General features: G+C 48.7%; 1 protein-coding gene across 1 annotated transcript; it reads right to left on the bottom strand.

Moving 5' to 3' along the window:
• Positions 1–1,813: 1,813 nt before the first annotated feature.
• LOC139059251 (uncharacterized) lies at positions 1,814–5,482 on the bottom strand. The gene is made up of 4 exons (XM_070537415.1): positions 5,259–5,482; positions 4,165–4,289; positions 3,725–3,779; positions 1,814–1,967 (listed from the first exon to the last, which is right to left on the bottom strand). Exons 1-4 carry the CDS (start codon positions 5,445–5,447, stop codon positions 1,956–1,958), a joined length of 381 nt encoding a protein of 126 aa, XP_070393516.1. The 5' UTR covers positions 5,448–5,482; the 3' UTR covers positions 1,814–1,955.
• Between the last annotated feature and the right edge of the window lie 16,804 nt (positions 5,483–22,286).

Genomic DNA, 22,286 nt, shown 5'->3' on the forward strand with positions numbered 1-22,286 from the left:
ACATCCATCCACGCAAACGCTTCCAACACTTGCACGACTGTCCCTGTAATGGACCTCAAGCCGTCAATAAGAAAAATGCTAAGGGCTTTCTGGCAGCGCTTGTGGGATAAAGAGACAGAAAATAAATTACATGTTATCAAGCCGTATCTAGGCAACTGGCCGCCGATATCAAAGAATCGCCACACAGAAGTAACACTTTGCAGACTCAGGATAGGACACACATACAGCACACACGCATACCTCTTGTCCGGTGGCGATCCACCCACGTGTGATAAATGTGGTGAGCCACTAACCGTGCTTCACATCCTGCTGCAATGCACTCAATTAGATGCTAATAGGAGAAAGCATTTTCCATTACCACATCGGCAGCTAATTCCATTCCATCCTCAAATGATTATAGGTATAGAACCTCTCTTTAAACATGAATGCCTGTTTCGATTTTTAAAAGATGTACATAGTTTTCATATTATAGCCCCAGGAAATCCGTAGCACAGCCTCTAACAGAGGTTTCTGCTGCGGTAGGTGCAATAAAGAAAGCACCTGCCTCCCAGCCTTTAGGCTCAAAGGCCCACCGGAGGCATAAGTGCTAGTTAAATATTCTTGCATTTTAGCTCCATGTCCAGTTATCACGCGTACTATATCCACAGACCACTACATGTATCACTACCATAATTTTATGCTTTATACTATTTTACGCTTTCATGACACTGATCGATTTTAGGCCACTTTACAGCCATGTTACATCCCACCATCGCCACTCACAAATCAGTGCTTAACACAACATTATCAGTCATGGCGCTCTTTGGCCATACCTGGCCCTTGCGCCACTAAACAACACACATCCATCCATCCATCCAACCTTTCTGTAGTTTTCGTGACTGTTTTTTGTGGATAAAGAGGAATGTATGTAGAATAAATGCTGCTGATGATATCCAAACCCGCAAATTTCACATGACACACGCAGCGCTGTACGAATTCAGCTAGGCACAACTGTCTTTCCATCCAATTCACTTGGTGTTTGTATACATGCATCAAATGTAGTGCTGGAAATGTTAGGGTTCGTATTGTTAGCTGGAATAAAAAATGGCGCAGGGCTGCAATGTCAACAAAGCCATTGAATATTTAAATTTCGCGGGTTAGAAAATGAGTGAACTATAATTCAAGACTAGTCAACAAATTATCAGGGATAAAAACATTTTCTATCAACCATGCCGTACACACTGCTGCACGCTTAAACGGCACTAGACAATTTGGATATTGCTCACTGCCCCAATGCAAAGTTTTAGGGAAACAATTTTTTCCCTCACTTATCGAGAGTTCACAAGGGGAACTGTGTAGCAACTAAGTTATAATCATGAATTAGACAACAAAAACTTGTTTTGATTACAGGCACCTCCCACTTGCCTTAGTGACGTAACCACATGAGCATGGAGGGCAATACCCTTTCTAATTAACATTTGCTTAACTTTCATGTTACAATATGAGGTTGAGAAAGATGTGTGACCAAACATAATTATGAGTAATTTACTGTGGAATGAATTCTCATTAAGTACATTCAATCCCAACTTTATTTACATCTGGGCATAGGTCGGCAAACTGACTCACAAGTCGGCTCGCTCAGACTGATCTCTGAATGTGAGTCTCAGCGAGCCCGGCTGAGTCAAATTTCCGTGAGTCTTAGCCCGAATGAGCCTGGCTGAGTACGATTTTGGGGAGTGTAAGTGAGTTCTCATTATTTTGCTGACCTATGCATCCAGGTAAGTGTTATAACTTACATTGTCTGAGATGACAAATGACAGGCAATCCACTCAATTATTTTCTTTCGAAGATTGTCAGGGACATCTCCTGCTGTGACAGTTCGGATGTGTGCAGCAATTTCAATGGGCATCGGAGGCAGTGTATATGTTGATTCGTTGTACTGTCCTTTGAGTGTATTCTTCCTATGTTCGACTTCACTACCATACAGCCTTAAAAAGAGAAGTATTCATTGAAATCAACAATACAGAGCTAGAAAAACGAAACATATGGTATCACAGACTATCAATCCATACGCTCAAATTTACCTACTATAGTTAGTGACAATCCAAATATGGGCACATCTGCCAGTGGCAAATGGAGACCGTTGCTCTTCAGGGATAATAATGTACAAACAGCAAAAATCATGGACTGTGACAACCAAGACTGATTACAGAATGAATGGGTTGTTAAACAAAATTTGGAGAGGAATTTTACCGTCCCTTATATAAGTACCTCCTTACCAACACACCGTGACCCCTCTCCCAGTTTTCGTATTAGTACCATGCGCAAGGAAGGCGCATTACTGGTCCCTTCACAAACATGGGTATCATGAGCAAAAAGCTCCCCCACCAAGGTGAAAAAAGCAACCGGAATGATGCACCTACAAGCATTCCTTTTGAGGGAAACTGGTTGCTAGTTACATTCTCGACCTATAAGCGACTACAGAGGTACTGCTTTGTGAAGGACAAAAACTGGGTCATAATGTGCCAAGTCCATACTAGCATTAAGTTTTCGGAATATAAAGAGAGAACAAAAGTAAGTTAGATAAAGGCCAAGGATGATATGATGGAACAAAAATATACTTGAACATTCTGGTTCTCGAATACACAAACTAGACTGCTTGTGTTTATCCAAACATGAACTCCCTATCGCATTTCTGGTGGCTAACGAATGAATACTACAATCAATGTATATTTTCTGATAACTGCTTGGTGCCTTTGCAAGTTCATGTTATCTATTACAAGTTTCTTTTTTGTGAAACATGGCCACTATTTCAAACAGGAAGATGACTTTTCCCTCAGCATTACATAAATATGAGCTACTGAGATAGATACAAACATTAAGGTCGGGTAAGACTTTGAAAGGTGGTATGGAACGACTGAGGAGTCACGAACATGATTGTACTTCTTAAGGTCTTCATATAGCATGTTATATTTGGGCTGTCTAGACCGCACAAAATTTTAAAAAATGTATTGCAGCTTTATGTTTTTATGTTTTCACAAATACACCTCATTTGCCATATCTATTAGCAGAGCATTCCAATTTTGAACAAAGACAGTGGTATGCTGCACAAGTGGAACTAGGACTACATAAATACATAAAATATTAGGGGAAAAAGCTTTTGTTTTTACATACTAGAATTGCCCCTATAGCATGCATTTATTTGTTTACTAAATTCCCATGAGCTTATTTCCTGAAGTTAAGATGCAACCAAGGGCAGAAAAAAAGCTTTAGGGCAGGGATGAGTGTCGCTTGCTACTACTTTATTAAAAGCAGATGGCATCATATTTATAGGTGAAGGTGGCCATGTGCGCACATATGTTTACACACAATACTCAAACAAGCTTGCATCATTATCCAATCATACAGTGCAGAAACTGTCGTTCAGTGCTATGTAAAGCCATAGATGTATGGATGACACAGACGTCATGTTTCATGTTGATGAAACAGGCCTCCATTAATTCCCATGCCAGAGAATCTGCTTTTACCAAGAATGTGGGTATGGAAACGATCTGGCTCACACGTGCGGATATCGCGGCGCAAAGGCAATAGTATATTAACCTTACTCTTGACAGACAGCTCATGTTCCCTTGCCAAATCGTTATGCAGCGTCCTGTCTGCCCAATATGCACCCAGCTGTGATTAGGTGGAATTTCGTACACCACACCGACCGTGCAAGTCACATGTGGTCTTGTATAATTTTTACCTTAAATGGCCAGCTTCTGTGGGTCTCAGATGCATGGGCACAGGCCAGTAAGCTTCTGTGGGGCAAAAAAAAAAAAATTGGTACATTGTACCTGCTGGCCACTTTGTGCGTGTATGGAACAACATGCGGCCTTTTCTCCACTAGTGGCTTGGCAAGTGACAGCCAAGTGTTCTTTCTGGCGGTGACGCTCGCCTCCTGAAATCATGGGTTCGTGGCACTGCAATGAGCTATTAATGAACCAGTTTGAAAATTTTTGCAGTAGAACGCTCCCAAGAGGGCACGTAACTTCCAGCATATAACCAAATTGCCTACGTAGCTGGGTGAGGGGCCCTTAAATGTATTGCTCAAATACCGGCATTTTAGTCTTCCGACGTACGACAGATTTTAATGTTGTACAGAGTTAATGCATGAATACAGATTGGATAAGACAGGGTGCATACGGCTTTCTTGGTGCTTCTGATGCTTCGGAGTTGCTTGGGGAGACAACCAAGTTAATCAGTGCCCCATCATGCACTCTGGTGCTTTCATCCATGTCGACATTGCATTGAAACCGGTGGTTGAAGATCTGAAAGCAAAGCCAGATGGTTTATCGATAGTTTTGCACATTAAGTGTGAAGCAGTGGACACTGAACAGACATAAATTAATTAAACAGCCTTTTTCTGTGGTCGCTGTACTGTCCCAAACAGGTTTGTTATTTAGAGCCATCACAGCACAGCACGACACTAATCCTGCTGCCCATATGTGAGCTAACTACAGGACGCATTAAGCATACAAGGCTGAGCTTATTTACCAATGTCAGCAACCATCAGTGTATAAGAACAGATGATTTCACAGATAGAACCATATTGCTGATTGCACAAGGTTTTCAGAGTCCTATTGCTGAAAATGCCAACGATATTTTTTTCCTCAATGGGTTCAACTTAACTTCATTGCTGCGTGATTGCTGCAGCACACAAATGACAACAGACAAGAACTGAATAGGCACACAAGTCTGTTTTCCTCGTCTTTTCTGTTTACAGGACAAACGCTGCAGAAATTTGCAGAGTATGGCATATTACGACCGGTTACGCTGACTAATGCACCATTACCTTGACTGAAGCTGTTAGTACTTCACTTTCCCACACCAAATAGGGTCGCGATTGCACACCTGACCTCAATATCAGTAGTAAACCAACCGCGCAAGTTTTCAGAGGATGGAAGCCGTGAAAACGACTAGTTTTCTTGCGGCTTTTCGACACGGCAATAATTATAATTGGGCAAAGTCGTGTTCGTACGAGCATGTATGCCCTGCACGTAAATTTAAGGTCAAGTGCACTGGCTGTGACGAAACAAAAATATTAGTAGTTGGCAGTACAGTGAAGTGACAGAGCAATTTCGTGACACTCGATCTGTCAGTTCAACGCGCGGCAACGCAACAGTTACTAATCGTGCTCGACATTTCCGCTACGCATACTGTTGCTATTTCGCCCATATGAATCAAAGAGTGACCAAATCCTCTTTGAGCTCCATAACGCGCAGAACATTCACGCTCACCTGTATTAGAAGATCGCCGCCCTTCATCAGGTGCGTGAACCCACCCGTCCGCAGGCTTTCGTGAAGGTCGGCGAGTTTCCGGGCGCCTGCGAGCTTCACCACTTTCTTTGACAGCCCGTGCGAAACGAGGCAAACCGCTTCTTCTGCATCAGTCGGCGAGCAGTTTGCGGATGGCGGATCGAACGACATGCTGCCGCTGCGGTCAGGTTTCGCAGAACAATGCCCCTCGCGTTTCGATAGCCTTTTGTCACCGTGGTTTGCGATTCCAAGGAGCCGTTGCCGCGCTTTTCACAGTTGTGAATCCAAAGTCGAAGTAAATACGGAAGCCGTAAGTCAGCCACTGTACAGCTAGGGTCCCGAATATTTCGCTATGCGTATTAGAAAAAAAGATTTTGCACTCATCGCTGCACTGTTCTCACTCAAATTTTGCAGAACGATCGCATTTTGGCCACGACTTTGTTTAGTAGTTTAGGCACAGTTAATTGCCTTGTTTTTAAGAAAAAAAAATGCATATTTGCCAGCGCTCATGGGATGCGAGCTGCTGCGACGACGGTGCAAGCATAAACTTGTGTCGCCGCCTGCCGTCAGCTGCAGAAAGCTGTATTTTATTGACGGCTGCCGCGTGTTGCCCGCTCCTGGTCCCCTGGTCAGCAAAGTGAGCCACCTCCGCAACCTGGGACGTCTGACCGAGAATTGGATCCGCCAACATTGAAGTGCTTCGCGACGGCTTTACTGCGAAGCCTGGCAAAGATGTTCTTTAAGATATCCGAGAGCCGAAAAGTACCATATTCAGCTGTGACAGCTTGTTTCAGGAAGTGCAATCTCTGGTGCACTTACTTTTGCAAAATTTTGCCGGGTACATAAAACAGGCAGTCATCGAATGTGGCTGTGTTGTGCCATAAAGTTTGACTCAGGTGCTCGACTGCAAGTTTCTTGTTGGCTTGTTTGATGACATTCGATCTCAGTACCAACGATTCCGCTACGCCAAAGCCAGGTTTCCATATACAGAGGCACAGCAGCTCGCCTATGCAGGTGATGACCGAGCCTCATATCAGTACATTTCAGTTGGCAGTGTCATACGTCTGTTTGTGCAGTGTGAACATGTTTTTGAACACCTTATGAGGACTGAAGTTGATGGCAGTGCTACACTTCGCACTTTTCGGGATGGTTCAGCTTATAAACAGCAGCTGAACACTGTGCTCCCCTGCACAAATCCTAAGATACTTCACATACTTCTGTACATGGATGAAGTGGAAATAGCTAACCCAATCGGCTCTGCCAGGGGTGTGCACAAGCTTCTGGCTGTGTACTATACACTTCTGAATGTACACACGAAATACCGTTCTCAATTGAAATTTATGCATCTTGCCATTCTTGCGAAGTATGCTGATGTACAGAAATACGGCTTGGAGGCTGTTCTGCGACAATTGCTTCATGAACTAAAGGAGCTGCAAGAGAGAGGCATAATGGTTCAAATAGGGAAATATGAAGTGTCCTTGACGGTTTTAGTTCTAGCATGCTGTGGAGATAACCTTTCCATGAACAGGCTTAGGGGCTTTACTTGCTCTTTTTCACGAGGTGCGGTTTGTCGCTTTTGCATGGCACAAATGAGAAATCTTGCATATCTTACGAGGGAAGAATTGTGTCAAATAAGAACAAAACAGCTCCATGAAAGCCACCTCGCAGCCGTTAAACTAAATGCACTTCTGTACAAGAAACTCTATGGCGTAAACGAGATGTCAGCGATGGACTGCCTTCCGAACTTTGATGTCACATCACAGCTTCCACCTGACATTATGCATAATATCTTTGAAGGTGCATTCCCATTTGTGATGCAGCATGTACTCAAAGGGCTGCTCCAAGACAACGTTCTTGAACTATCGGACTTAGACCAAGTTTGCACATTCCACTATGGCCGCAATGATCGTACAAACAAGCCACCACAACCCACGGAAGCCTTCGTACGAGGCAACGCCCCGCTAAAGGGCACTGCTTCACAGAAGTGGTGCGTTTTGAGACTTCTGCCTCAGATTTTAGCTTCTAAAATTCCAGAGGGAAACGAAGATTGGGAGGTTTACCTCTTATTCAGAGAAGTTGTAGATATGCTTTTGACTGATGAGCTTCCTTCACAGTCTCTTGTGTATATGGAGATGAAAATTCAGGAATTTCTCCGTTCATTCGTTACCCGCTACCCAGGAGCCCGCATAATCCCAAAGTTACATTACCTTGTGCACTACCCGCGTATGATATCTATTTTCGGACCACTCAAACAAGTGTGGTGTATGAGGTTCGAGGCTAAACACCAGTACTTTAACAATGTGGCATCAAAGACGAAAAACTTCAAAAACATATGCAAAACACTTACAGAGCGTCACCAACTTTTGCAAAGCTATGAATTTAGTGAGATTGTCTTCAACCGACGCCACACCATGTCAGGCCTGAAATCTGTGCAAAGATCTGTTTTACATGCATGCATTGAGGAACGTCTGCCAGCGGGTAATGTATGGCAAGCAAAGTCAGTCACTATTCAGTATATGGCATACCATGTAGGAGATGTGCTTGTAATGGCCAAGGGAGACGACCCGCAATTTGCACAGATTGTCGGTATTGTTACTGCTCAGGATGAGGTTCTCTTCTTGTTAGACAAGATGGGACTTGTTGAATTCAGGAGACATCGATATGCATATAAGGTATCTAAAGGAAATGTAGTCTGTGCGGCGCGGCCAGGAGATGAGGTATTGCCAGAGTGCCTGGATCTTTACCTGGCAGGGGAGGTGGTCCCCAGATGTGAATTGGTGTTATTTCATTAAATATAGTAATATTTGCTTAGCCTTATGTCATGATGACTCTACGAAGTGCACTTCCCAGTTTGTGTTCTATTGACATTGTGTGTATATTCGTGTTATATTTTAATTTTTTTTTGTTCTATTCTGTGCATGTTCAATGAATATTTATGTACTCCCTCCCTCTTGAAGATATTTTTATATACCAAATATATATTCATGTACAGCGTGTTGTATATAAGTACCATCCACTGTTCTCACTTTCGGAGTTTGGTGTTGTACCATCCTGCTTCTATTACTTTTAACTGACTAATGAAAAAAACAATTTGTATTTCTTGCTATGCTCATTACTCAGCAATGCAGCACTGCATGAAACACATTTTACTTTATTGCGCTATATGGATGAACTCGGGTAGTTAAATATTATGCTGTTTTCTTTGCTTTAGTCAATCAGTTATTTGATTGAGTGAACAAATGAATCCACATTTGCAACCTATAACATCACATATGCCTTTCATTGACTCCCTTCAAGCAGCATGGGAGTCATCAATTTCATGCGTTAGCCCTGGCTTCGTTTTGCGACTCCCATTGGAAAAAAAGGTAGTCATTAACTGAAAAAAGAGAGTCGAAGTAGTCGTGACTCTCTTTGGACCCTCTTTTTTTTAAGAGTGTAGGGGCTACAATGGCTGTGCGCCATGACTCCGGCACCTGCCCTGACCGCCAGATGTCGTTGTAGCAGTCGAGCAGCCGCTGCTGCTCGCTGGCGGCCAGGTTGCGGAGCATTTGGGTCGTCACTCCGTCGGCTATTGGTGCGCTGCGGCGCTTCCCCCTCTTCAGGGCCACTTGGAGCTCGTGCAGCGTCAGTGGTTCCTGGCAGATAGCAGTAATCGGGCTCGATGTCCACCCCGGGTGATTGTTGTACGGGCAGCTAGGCAGGCTGAAGGAAGGCTGTCCTACGGGCAGGATAGTTGCAGTGCGTGGTACAGCCGGCGCGAACTGGTCGGCGAGGAGCTCCGCAAGGGCCTCTTCGCTGACGCCCAGCGTGATGGCAGCGGCGAGGACAGGTTGTAGGATTGTTCTCCTGCCGGTGAGAGATTTGAGCAGTCTCCAAGCCAGGGGTCCCCTGGACCTGTCCTCGATGGCAGAACAGAGGCTCCTCCAGCTCTGGCTCCTCCTGCGCGCCGGGCCTGGCGTCTGCAGCGGGCATCCGCGCGTGTGTGCTCGGTCCAATGCTCTGCTTTGCCCGTCCGGATTGCTCTGCGCTCCGTACGGCGCCTGGCGGCGCGGCGGTTTAGCAGGTGGAGGTCCGGAGCGGGGGTATCTGGTTGGGCAGAGCACTGAACGGTGGCAGCCTGAGCACAATACGCGATGGCGCTAAGGAAGTCACGGCCATCGTCCAAATCGCTGCAGTGCTTCCGGAACAGGGACCAGTCTGTGACGTGGTAAGTTCTTGACCTAGGCCTTCTCCCAGACCCGGGGCTGATCACGATAGGGAAGTGGTCAGACCCCCATGTGTCCGGAGTTGTGGCCTAGGAGTAGGAGCACTGCTCGGTGGTGAGGTAGAGGTCGATGGTCGTGCGAGCTCCGCGGCGGACGTTGGTAGGCTCCCCGGTGTTCAAGATCAGCAGGCCAGCTCGGCTGATAGCGTCTGTGAGGTCCTTGCCTCGGCTGGTGCAGCTCCAGCTACCCCAATCCGCGTGGTGTGCGTTGAAGTCACCGCACAGGACTGCATGCCTGCGCAGGCGAACAGCCAGCTGGACGAGGCAGGAGGGATCCCACGGCTTTCCTGGACGAATGTAGATGCTCGCCACAGCCGTGTCCTGGCTGCCAAGGCGTACGGTGACGGTACATGACTCGAGGGGGCCACCCGCGATGTCAGTAACAGGTAGAACAGCATGCGCCAGGGTGCTGCGGACGTAGGTTGCCGTGCGTGGCTTCCCTGTTTTGCGGGCTCCATCTAGGCAGGGTGCCGCAGTGCAACTGCGTGTGGCACAGGTGGTGGCGCCCGTGTAGCAGGGGAGCAGTAGGTTCTCGGCCACGGCGTGTACCTCCTGTTGTGCGAGAACGTCGAAGTCGCACTGCAAGAGGTACTCACACAGCTCGCCATGCCGTCGCCGCAGCGAGTTTATATTCCACTGGAGCACCCTCGGGCAGCGGCGGCGGGACCTCGATGGGATGCTAGCCATGCTGGTGTTGGGTGGATGGCACGCCTCGCGCCTGGAGGCAGAGGGCTCGGAGTGGGCTGTCAGCAGGCAGCATCTCTCCGATGGCCTTCAGTGTCAGCTGCAGGCTCGCGATCAGCTGGTTGCGGGGGTCTGGACAGGCCTGCGGTGGTGGTGTGGCTGGTGCCTCCGTGGTTGTGGTGGTGGTGGCTACAGATGGTCCGGCTCGGAGGGTCCGTGGGGCTGCTTTGGGTGGCTGGCCAGGAGGGAGTATCGCCGACTGGTACATTCGTGAGCGGTCGACCCGTTAGGGCCAGTGCATACGAGACTTGCGTGGAGGTCTTCGCTTGCTGTGTCTCTTCCCGCGCAGAGGCCCGGACGGCACGACGAGATAGAAGAGTAGGGGCGGTCGCCATGACGGTTGCCGCCCTACGTGCTTCCTGCCACCTGGGGCAGGCGGGAGTATTAGCAGGGTGATTGCAAGCACAATTATTGCAGTGGGCGGCATTTGGGCAGCTTTCTCCGCGCTCGTGCGACCTCCGACAGTGCAGGCAACTGGTAGGTCTGTCACAGGTTGCAGCCACGTGCCCATAGCGGCCACATTGTTGGCACTGCAGTGGACGCGGTCTTCCAGGCCTCACCCGGGATTGGAGCTTGTATATGGACACATGCTCGGGAGGGACCGGGCTGCTAAAGCGGAGCATCGCTTTGTTGCCGGAGCGGGTCGCAGACAGGATAGGGACACTGGACTCGATTGCACCAGCCAGCTCTGCGTCGGTAGTCTCGCCGTCAATGCCATGTATAAAAGCCCGTGCTGTTTCCGCGGACAGCTGGTGGACGAGCAGCAACGGGAATGCCTCGGAGCTCGGTGGTGGCGAGCAGCTCCTCCAAGTAGGCCTGCAAGGTCGCGTCCGCGGCCACGATGTTTATTTTTGTGTTAACCCCGACCGCGGACACACCTGGTAGCGCAGAAGCACAGCGGCAATAGCAAGGCGGGATCCTCGCTCGAAGGCCCTTCCCGGGACAGAAGGGCGGAACAGGGCCGTCCCGACCACCGCTGGGTTAACCGGTATGGTGGCGGCTTGTTGTAGAGCCCTGGCGCGACGCTGGGCATTCCTAGAGAGGACCGTGGTGAACGCGTCCTCTGCTGGTTCGCCGCTCTCGGGTGCCAGGGAGAGTGCGATTTGAGAACTGGTGGGGGTGTTCTTCAGTGGCGCCTGTTGCTGGTGAGAAGCCGCTGGGCCCGAGGTGGTAGCAGTAGCTGGAGGCTGCAGGCTGCCTGGAGTTGTCCGTCGCTTCCCCTTGCCCTTCTTTTTTTGAGGAAAGGCGCTTTGCAGTAGGAGATGGCGGATCCTTCAGGAAGGCAGCTGCCCTCTGTCCAGTAGCTGGTGGAGCGTGATCATAAATAGTCGCGCCCTCTCTTGGAGAAAGCGCCAAGGAGGCAGTCGATGACTCATCAGGCGTCCGAGAGACGGCGCTCGCGTTTTGTAGGAGCGGGGACAGGCAAGTCGCAGCAGCCGGCGCCGACGTTTCGAGACCAGCCGATTTGATGGCCGTCACTTCTGGTTGTCGGAAGATTGCGCTGTCAAAATCCGTCCGCTCCGTGCGTACGTCGGGTGATACGTGAGCCTCGTAGGACGGTGGGGCGCTTGATGGCTGCTTGCGAGGGCCCGCCACGTCATCCTCCGTACTCAGCTTCACGGGCGCGTTTCCGCGAGCTCGAGGAGTCCATTTCTTCCTCGTCGTCTGAAGGGGGAAGGGAGGCGGCAGTCCTCTCAGCAAGGGTGGAGTCCTGCGCCAAGGAGATGGGGCTCACCTGGGGTAACTCCACAACTGCTTCCGGTGCCCCAGTGCTGTCGAGTACAGCCATAGGCAGAGCAGGAGCCGCTGGTTGCGTAGTGGTGGCTTGCTTGCGCAGCCATTCGTCGACAATGTGCGCGGCACGGTTCTGGAGCTCTTCTCTCGCACGGAGCTCTCGAAGAGTAGGCGGCTCGAAGGTCACGAGCGACGTGCTGGCATGTCGACGGTGACCCGCGCGCGGTGGGCGTCCTTCTGGCGGGCGGAAACTCATGCTTAAAAGAAAGTAAAAGAAAAAACCGCTCACACACACACACCCACACTACCGCAGGGCACGATATCAGCACGTCACGAGAAACGCATCCCCACCGCGTAACACAAACTTTCGCTCGACACGCGCAGCGCGCGCACACACAACACACGTGGCGCGTGCACAAAGCAGCACACCCGTGCGTGGGGCAGTTGTCGTCTTGGTGTCTCGTCATTCGAAGTGTGGACGTCGGGCAGGGGGAGTGATCCCACAGCAGGCACGATGCAGCGAGGTAGGCGCAGAAGGTCGCGCTGAGCATGCATGGCAGCACGCGATGGCGGTGGCCACGCGGCTCATGCAGCACACGCCGGAACGATGTGCAAGCACGTCCGCACACGTGGAGTCGGGTGCGGACGTGGAATCGCCTTTTCCTGTCCTCCTCTCCATTTTTCGTCTTTCTCTCGCCTTTGTCATCTTTCCTGTCTACTCTTCACTTCTTCTCCCTTCTGAATTTCCTGGCGGCGAGGGTTAACCGTGTGTAATGCATCCAATCTTGGGTATATACATTAGGTTATAGTGGCTCCCCGCAGGGGCGTCTGCGCAAGCAGGCGTTTGGTGTGTTGCGACACCACGGACCCGAGCACACGAGGGTTGGACCCTCCCGCGTGTAGTCGTGCGCGGCTTAGCCGTGTCCGGGGAAAGGGGGATCCTGGAGGTTGAGCCGATGCCGGGTGATAGGACCTTTAAGGCCCCCCGGCGGAGGCAACACACCTCTTTGGCCTCTGCTTCACGTAGACGGCACCCCCGGACTGACCCACCCGGGGGAAATCGGCAGTCGCCTTTTCCTGTCCTCCTCTCCAATCTTCGTCTTTCTCTCTTGCCTTTTTCATCTTTCCTGTCTTCTCATCACTTCTCCTCACTTCCTAGTTTCCCGGCGGCAAGGGTTAACCTTGTGTAGCTAGCCAGCCTTGGTTATGCTGTATTTGGTTATAGCAGCGATGTACGGCTGGCGTTGGCAGGGTTTCTCTAGCAGGAACTTCTGTCACGTCCCCCTGTTGGGCTCCATGGTGGGTGGTCGGCATCGCGGCCGAAAACCCTACTGTACTCATGGAAAACGCTTTTCCTAAACTCCCTGATCGCCCTCACAAACGAGGGCGCACCGAAGATCTCTTTCAGTTTTTTGGACGACAAGTCCAGAACTTTCCTAGATATCACGTGATCCACTCAGAAAACCCAGATAAACTAGTGCGTAACATCTCACCGTTCCTTGTTTCGAAGTCTTTAACTGAAGTTTTTGGAACAGGATATAAGGCGTCTAGAATGACAAGTGGTGATCTTCTCTTGGAGCTCCACGATAAGAAGCAGTACGAGAAACTGCCGAAACTCGTCTCATTTGGCGAAACCCAAATAACAGTAACTACGCACCGTACCATGAACACCACCCGCGGCGTTGTCTCGGACGATGACATGCTAGAGCTCACTGAAGCTGAACTCTTGGAGGGCTTCAGTGAACAGAATGTAATAAATGTTAAGCGAATTAAGATCAGGCGAGACGGTAAAGAGATCAACACGAAACACCTGATACTCACGTTCGGTTCAAGTGTCCTCCCCGAGTCCATCGAGGCCGGTTATATCAAACTTCGTGTTAGGCCATACGTGCCAAATCCTCTCAGATGCTTTAAATGCCAAAGGTTAGGCCACAGTTCACAGAACTGTCGAGGCCGGCTGACATGTGCCAAGTGTAGTGACACTGAACATTCCTCCGAAACATGCCAGAAGACTCCACATTGTGTCAACTGTGATGGCGAGCACGCCGCATACTCGCGCGCCTGCCCGTCCTGGAAAAGAGAAAAAGAGATTGTGACAATCAAAGTCAAAGAAAATATATCTTTCAAGGAGGCACGTAGGCGGGTGTCATACCTGTCTAAGAGCAGCTTTGCCGATGTGGCGCGTAAGGGGGCAGCGTCGCAACGGCCTCCGGCGGCTGTCAGACCCACAGGCAGTGAGTCGGCAGTTACGCCATCTGCCCCCGCGGCGGTTGCAGCTAGCGCTGCTCCGTCAACCGAGGAGAAGGGACCGTCCACCCCAAAGGTGGGTGCAGCCGAGGCTGCCCCAACCTCCGAGGCCCCTTCCAGCGCTGGCAACGTCCAGCGCAGCCAAATCCCTCAGGGAACCCCATCGACCTCCGGGCTGGTGGGCGCAGGGGTCTTGCCCTCCAAGGCGGGACTCCCTCTGAAAACCTCTCGCTCGCAAGAGCGCTTGTCCGGCGCCTCACACGAGGCAATGGACACTACACCTGACCCCAAGGCGCACCAAACGCCTAAGGAGCGTCGAGAATCGCTCGAACGCTTCAGAAAGAACAAAACACCTATTACAGGGCCTCGAAAGGGCTCTGTAATATAAGGCATCCACTCCGTCTCCGTAAACACAGCACCAATTCACCTTAAACATGGATACACAAATCATCCAATGGAACATCAGAGGTCTCCTTAGAAACCTTGATGATTTGCAAAAACTCATCCACAAACATAATCCAAAAGTGCTGTGTTTACAGGAAACTCACTTAAAATCTAAGCACACAAACTTTCTCCGTACGTATCTTACGTTTCGCAAAGATCGCGATGATGCCGTCGCATCATCGGGTGGTGTTGCGATTCTTACTCATAGAAGTATTGCATGTCAACCTTTACAGATACAAACGCCCCTTGAAGCAGTGGCGGTTCGAGTTGTCCTACTAAACAAACTCATCACCATTTGCTCCCTTTACATACCCCCGCATTATCAACTGAACAAACATGAATTTCACTACTTGATCGATCAATTGCCAGAACCTTATGCTGTTCTTGGCGATTTCAATGCGCACAGCTCCCTGTGGGGCGACTCTCGTATAGATGCGCGAGGTCGCCTTGTTGAACAGTTCCTTTTCTCCTCTGGAGCGTGCCTTCTCAATAAAAAAGAGCCCACATATTACTCTCTTACAAACCGATCCTTTTCGTCAATAGATCTCAGTATAGTCTCCCCGTCTGTACTGCCTGAACTTGAATGGGAAGTTACCGACAACCCTTACGGTAGCGACCACTTCCCTATACTGCTAAGATCATATAAAGAAAACGAATATCCACCATACGCTCCTAGGTGGAAGATTGAGACAGCTGATTGGGAGAAATTTCGATCTCTAACTAGTATCCAATGGGCTGACCTGTCTCCATTAGAAATTGACGCTGCAGTCGAGTTTTTTACGGCATTCATAATAGATGTCGCATATAAATGCATATCAGAAGTAAAAGGCTTGGCCTGCAAACGGCGTGTCCCATGGTGGAACGACGATTGTAGGATCGCTCGTAAAAAACAGAACAGGGCGTGGGGGTTGCTACGCGCTTCTCCCACTGCAGAAAATCTAGTCAACTTTAAAAAAGTAAAATACGAAGGCAGGCGAACCCGCCGACAGGCCAGACGAGAAAGTTGGCAGAAGTTTCTCTCAAGTATTAACTCGTTCAGAGATGAGGCGAAAGCCTGGAACAGGGTCAATAGGATAAGAGGGCGACAAGCACATGCACTCCCTTTGGTAAACACAGAAGGCGATACCCTACAAGATCAGGCGGACTCACTTGGGGAGCACTTTGAGAGCGTGTCAAGTGCCAACCATTACTCGCAATCCTTTCTGAAATATAGACAAATAGAAGAATGTAAGCCACTCATGAGAAAATGTCAACAGAATAAACCATACAATTGTCCTTTTAGCATTGCCGAGTTGAGAGCTGCCTTGAGCGCATGCAAGAGCTCTGCCCCGGGATCTGACAGAATCATGTATGAAATGATCAAGAACTTACATAGACACCCAACTTACACTACTCACACTTTTCAACACCATCTGGGATGCAGGGTACCTTCCAACCGCGTGGAAGGAAGCCATTGTAGTCCCTGTTTTGAAACAAGGCAAAGACCCTTCCTCAGTGGAAAGTTACCGCCCGATAGCCCTCACAAGTTGCGTTTGTAAGGTGTTCGAAAAAATGATAAATCGGCGACTCATATTTTTCCTTGAACAGAGCAAAATTCTTGATCCTTATCAGTGCGGCTTCCGAGAAGGACGCTCCACAACTGACCACCTTGTACGTGTAGAAGCAAATATCCGGGACGCATTTGTACACAAACAATTCTTCTTATCCATATTCCTCGATATGGAGAAGGCGTACGATACGACGTGGCGTTACGGAATCTTAAGAGACTTGTCAGAAATGGGCATCCACGGTAATATGTTTAATATAATAAAAAGCTACCTGTCAAATCGTACCTTCCGGGTAAAAGTCGGCAATGCACTCTCACGTCCTTTTACGCAAGAAACGGGTGTACCCCAAGGAGGCGTGCTCAGCTGCACGCTATTTATTGTGAAGATGAATACGCTTCGTGCTTCACTACCACCCGCCATCTTTTACTCTGTCTACGTGGACGACATTCAAATAGCTTTCAAATCTTGTAACCTCGCAGTCTGCGAGAGACAGGTACAGCATGGCCTGAACAAAGTGTCAATGTGGGCAGACAAGAATGGGTTTAAGATCAATCCTAACAAAAGCTCTTGTGTTCTTTTTACAAGAAACAGAGGACTTATCCCAGATCCTTGCATAGAACTGCGTGGACAGCAGATACCTGTAAACAAAGAACACAAATTTCTAGGTGTCATACTTGACTACAGACTCACCTTCGTCCCCCACATTAAACATCTCAAAGAAAAGTGTCTAAAAACAATGAACATAATCAAACTTCTATCCCAGACTACGTGGGGTAGTGACAGGAAGTGCTTAATGAATCTCTATAAAAGCCTCATTCGATCACGACTAGACTATGGCGCCGTGATTTACCACTCTGCCGCCCCAAGCGCACTAAGGATGCTAGACCCAGTCCACCATCTAGGAATCCGACTGGCCACTGGCGCTTTCAGAACGAGTCCCATACAAAGTTTATATGTAGAATCAAATGAGTGGTCACTTCATCTGCAGAGAACATACATCAGCCATACATATTTTCTGAAAGTCCACTCAAACCCCCAACATCCCTGTTATAATACCATTAATGACATGACATGTGCTACACTCTTTCGAAATCGTCCGTCCGTAAGACAGCCTTTCTCGCTGCGTGTGAGGGAGCTTAGCGAAGAAATGCACGTTCCACTCCTCGAGCTTCGCCTAATGCATCCAGGCAAGCTGCTACCTCCTTAGGAGTGGCAGCTCATACAATGTGATATATCGTTCGTGGAAGTCACAAAGCATGCTCCAGAGATTGAAATCAAGATGCATTTCCGGGAACTCCAGCACAAATACTCCTGCACGGAGTTCTACACAGACGCATCAAAGTCACGCGACGGGGTATCCTATGCAGCCGTCGGTCCATCCTTCTCGGAATCCGACGTACTGCACCCGGAAACTAGTATCTTTACGGCTGAGGCCTACGGACTGCTGTCGGCCGTAAAGCATATAAATAAATCACAGCTCCAGAAATCAATTATATATACGGACTCCCTCAGTGTTGTGAAGGCCTTGATGTCTTTCTGTAATCACAGAAATCCAGTATTTAATGATCTCTACTCCGCACTGTGCAAAGCATATGTATCTAACCAACATGTGATCATATGCTGGGTACCTGGACATAGGGGCATCGAGGGAAACGTTCTAGCCGACCAGATGGCCACATCAATCTCATTGCATGCAGTTAATCCTACTGCTTCGGTCCCTGTCACAGACCTGAAGCCTTTCTTAAGAAGGAAACTACGAAGCCACTGGCAACGCATGTGGGACGAAGAAATCAATAATAAACTGCATGTAATAAAGCCACAATTAGGTTTCTGGCCTCCTGTAACAAAATCCCGCAGGACAGATGTCCTATTCTGCCGTCTTAGAATAGGACACACTTTTGGACCACATAACTTCTTGCTCACGGGAAACGAGCCTCCAACCTGCGGTAGGTGCGGGGAGAGGCTGACCGTCCTCCACGTCCTACTGGAGTGTCGGGAAGCCGAATATGAAAGAAAGAAACATTTTCCCTTAGCATACCGACAGCACATCCCCCTTCATCCTGTTATGTTACTCGGCCCAGAACCTTTATTTGACACCAACGCAGTACTAAGCTTTCTGAAAGATGTTGTCTTGCATATTTTTAGCCCCACATGTTCGTAGCGGGTCCTCTCTCCAGAGGATGCCGCTGCGATAATTATTTTGAATAGCACATGCCTCTAGGCCCTTATGGTTCAAGGGCTCTGGCGAGGCAGTAGTGCTGTAAGCAATTTAACATCTCGCACATTTTAAACATTGCATCATTCTTTTACGATGGATTTTAAAGTTCATAGTATTCGTCATCAGTCATCGCCATAATTTTATAGCACGTAGATTTTACGCACTTTACAGCGACTATTTTAGGCCACTTTACAGCCAAGTCACATCTTCCATAATACATCCTTAACACTACCACCAGTCATGGCGCTCTTTGGCCAAACCTGGCCCTTGCGCCACAAAACAACACACATCATCATAGGTTATAGTGGCTGTGTACTGCTGGCGCTGGCAGGCTGCATTTATGCAGAATCTTGTCACGTCCCCGAGTTGGGCTCCATGGTGGGTGGCTGGCACAGCTGCGGAAATTTCAGGAATTTCTATGGCTTCTAGCTCATTCCCGAAGCTACCTAATGACCTCTCTTGAAAAGAGGCCGCACCGATGAACCCTTCAACTTCTTCCCCAAGAGCAAATATATTTTCCCACATTTTGACGTCATCCATACCGAAACGGAGAAAGCGTTCTTACAGTCCTTTGGTTCATTTGTTGTTGCGAAGTGCCTGACTGACACGCTGGGCCCTGGATACAAAATTACGAGAATGGCCAGTGGTGACCTTCTCTTTGAAGTTCATGACAAAACACAACACGAAAAATTGAGAAATCTTGTTTCATTTGGTGAAACCCCAATTTCAATAACCGCCCACCGTTCCCTCAACATCACAAGAGGTGTAGTTTCAGAGCAGGACCTTCTAGAACTGACTGAAGCAGAGCTCCTAGAGGGCTGGAAGGAGCAGCATGTCATAAATGTGCGACTAATCAAGATCCGCCGAGAGGACAAGGAAATACCCACAAAACACCTGATCCTTACCTTTTGTACCAGCACACTCCCCGAAAGCATCGAAACACGCTATATGAAAATTAATGTCAGACCATACATACCAAATCCACGACGATGTTTCAAATGCCAAAGATTCGGCCACGGCTCTCAGCTGCCGAGGCCGTACCACCTGTGCAACGTGCGCGTTCCATGACCACCCTGCGGACAACTGCAACGACCCCCTTCACTGTGCAAACTGTGACGGCGAACACGCCGCTTATTCTCGCTCCTGTCCTTCATGGAAGAAGGAAAAAGAAATCATAACCCTTAAAGTAAAAGAAAATATCTCATTCAAAGAAGCGCGCAAGGGCTTCTTTGAATGAGATATTTGTAGGGATATATTTGTAGGAATGAGATATTTGTTTGAATGAGATATTTGTAGAAAATGTAGGGGACCTACATTTTCTGAAGTGGCACGTCTGGGGGTACGGCCACAACGGTACTCAGTGGCTGTTAGGACAACCAGAGTGGACTAGCGGCATCGCCACTCGCCCCCACTGCGGAACCAGCTAGTGCTGGTCCGCTACCCAGCAGGAGCCAGCAGCCCTCAGGGTCTGCGGTCTCTGGTGCTTTAAGGGCCTCTGCACGCGTAGAGAAGCCCGAAACACCCGCGAGCGGACATGCAACGCCTCGACGGAGGCGATGGATACATCACAAAGTGCGTCGGCGTCCCAGACGCCGAAGGCTCGGCGCAGTTCTCAGGAGCGTGTTAAAAAGGACATAACCCGCATCACGGGGCCTGGAAAGAGCCCTGTGGGCTAAAGTAGCTTCTCTCTCCTAAACGCACAGCATACATTAATAACAACATGGATACACCAATATTACATTGAAATGTTAGAGGTCTCCTCCACAACCTCGACGACGTCAAAGAACTCATACATAAATATAATCCCAACGTGCTGTGTGTACAAGAAACACATCTAAAACCAGCACATTCAGGCTTTCTGACGCAATACGCCATTTTTCGCAAGGACCGTGACGATGCCAACACCTCGTCCGGCGGTGTAGCTATAATAGCTGATAAGTCAGTTGCATGCCATGCTGTCGAACTTCAAACGCCTCTTGAGGCAGTTGCGGTTCGGGCCTTATTGTTTGGAAAACTAATCAGCATTTGTTCTATCTACATACCGCCCAACTTTCGGCTCCATCGAACAGAACTCGAGGGATTATAGATGCCCTGCCGTACCCATACATATTGGTTGGGGATTTCAATGCACACAATACTCTTTGGGTGGATTCCCTATGCGATGCAAGAGGTTGAATAATAGAAGAAATCCTGTTTTCTTCAGGCGCCTGCGTGCTAAATAAGAAACAACCAACATTTTACAGCCGTGCACATAACACATAGTTCCATAGACTTAAGCATAACATCCCCGACCTTAGCACCCCGTTTAGATTGGAAAGTTATTCAAAACCCTTATGGCAGTGACCATATTCCTGTGTGCCTCCAATCTACAAAAGAACATGATCCTTCCCCAGCCGCTCCTCGAAGGAAGATTGCATCTGCAGACTGGGAAAAATTTAAGACGATGACGTATATGCCTCGAAACGCTCTTAACGATTTTAATATAAACGACGCTGTTGCTTATTTTACCGCTTTTATGATTGACGCCGCATTGGAGTGTATCCCACAAACGAACGGGGCCGCGAAGAAAAGGCGAGTGCCCTGGTGGAACGAGGTTTGCAGGAATGCACGAAAAAAAAACAGAATAAGGCTTGGGACATGCTGCGCCACTCTCCAACAACTGAGAACCTTATTAACTTCAAACATATAAAGTCCCAAGGAAGACGAACACGGCGCACTGCTAAAAGGGAAAGGTGGGAAAAATACGTCTGCGGCATTAACTCCTACAAACAAGAAGGAAAAGTATGGAATCGGTTGAAAAAATTTGTACGCCACCAACCTTACCTCCTGCCTTTGGTCGATGTCCAAGGCAATAACCTTGAAGACCAGGCTAAAGCCCTTGGACAGCATTTCGAGCACGTGTCCAGCTCCGACTGTTGAGCAAAACCTTATGGCCCCAGCGAAGCCACTGCCGCCGTGGCAGTGGCAGCACATAGAATGCGATACGTCCTTCGTAGAGGTTACAAAACACGCTCCAAAGGCACACATAAGAATGCATTTCTCAGAACTGCAGTACAAGTACCCGTACACGGAATTTTACACTGACGCTTCGAAGTGGCACGCTGGCGTTTCGTATGCAGCTGTCGGCCCATCGTTCTCCGAATCCAACGTTATGCACCCGGAAACGAGCATCTTCACCGCAGAGGCTCACGCAATACTGTCTGCTGTTCAACAAATCAAGAAAACAAAGCTACAGAAAGCCATTGTATTTACAGACTCCCTATCTGTCGTGATATCTCTGATGTCACTCAAGAATGTCAAGAATCCGATACTCATTAATCTATATTCACTCCTGTGCAAATTATATTCGGTTAATAAGCACATCATAGTATGTTGGGGGCCTGGGCACAGAGGCATCGAGGGCAACACGCTCGCTCATGAAATTGCCAAATCCATTACAACAAAAGCTGGCAACTCTTGCATAGGTATCGCACCTTCAGACCTAAAACTATTTGTGCGCAAAAAACTTAAAAGGCATTGGCAACAGAAGTGGGATGCTGAAACTTCTAATAAGCTCCATTTAACGAAGCCACACTTAGGAAATTATGCACCAATAACAAAAAACTGGAGACTTATCAAGGTTAAGCCCAGTGGATGCGAAGCATACACTGGGCTTATCCTTAGCGTATCCTTAGCGTTTGGAGGCATCTTGACCGCATACACGCCCGGCGCAAAGACGCTGGCGTGGTTGCGGGCACAGAGACTGACGCGACGGCGGGCGCGCGCCGCTTCATCTCTGGCGTGACGTCACAGATCACGTGATGCAGTGATGG

Source organism: Dermacentor albipictus, chromosome 1, assembly GCF_038994185.2.
Source record: "Dermacentor albipictus isolate Rhodes 1998 colony chromosome 1, USDA_Dalb.pri_finalv2, whole genome shotgun sequence".
Classification (NCBI taxonomy): domain Eukaryota; kingdom Metazoa; phylum Arthropoda; class Arachnida; order Ixodida; family Ixodidae; genus Dermacentor; species Dermacentor albipictus.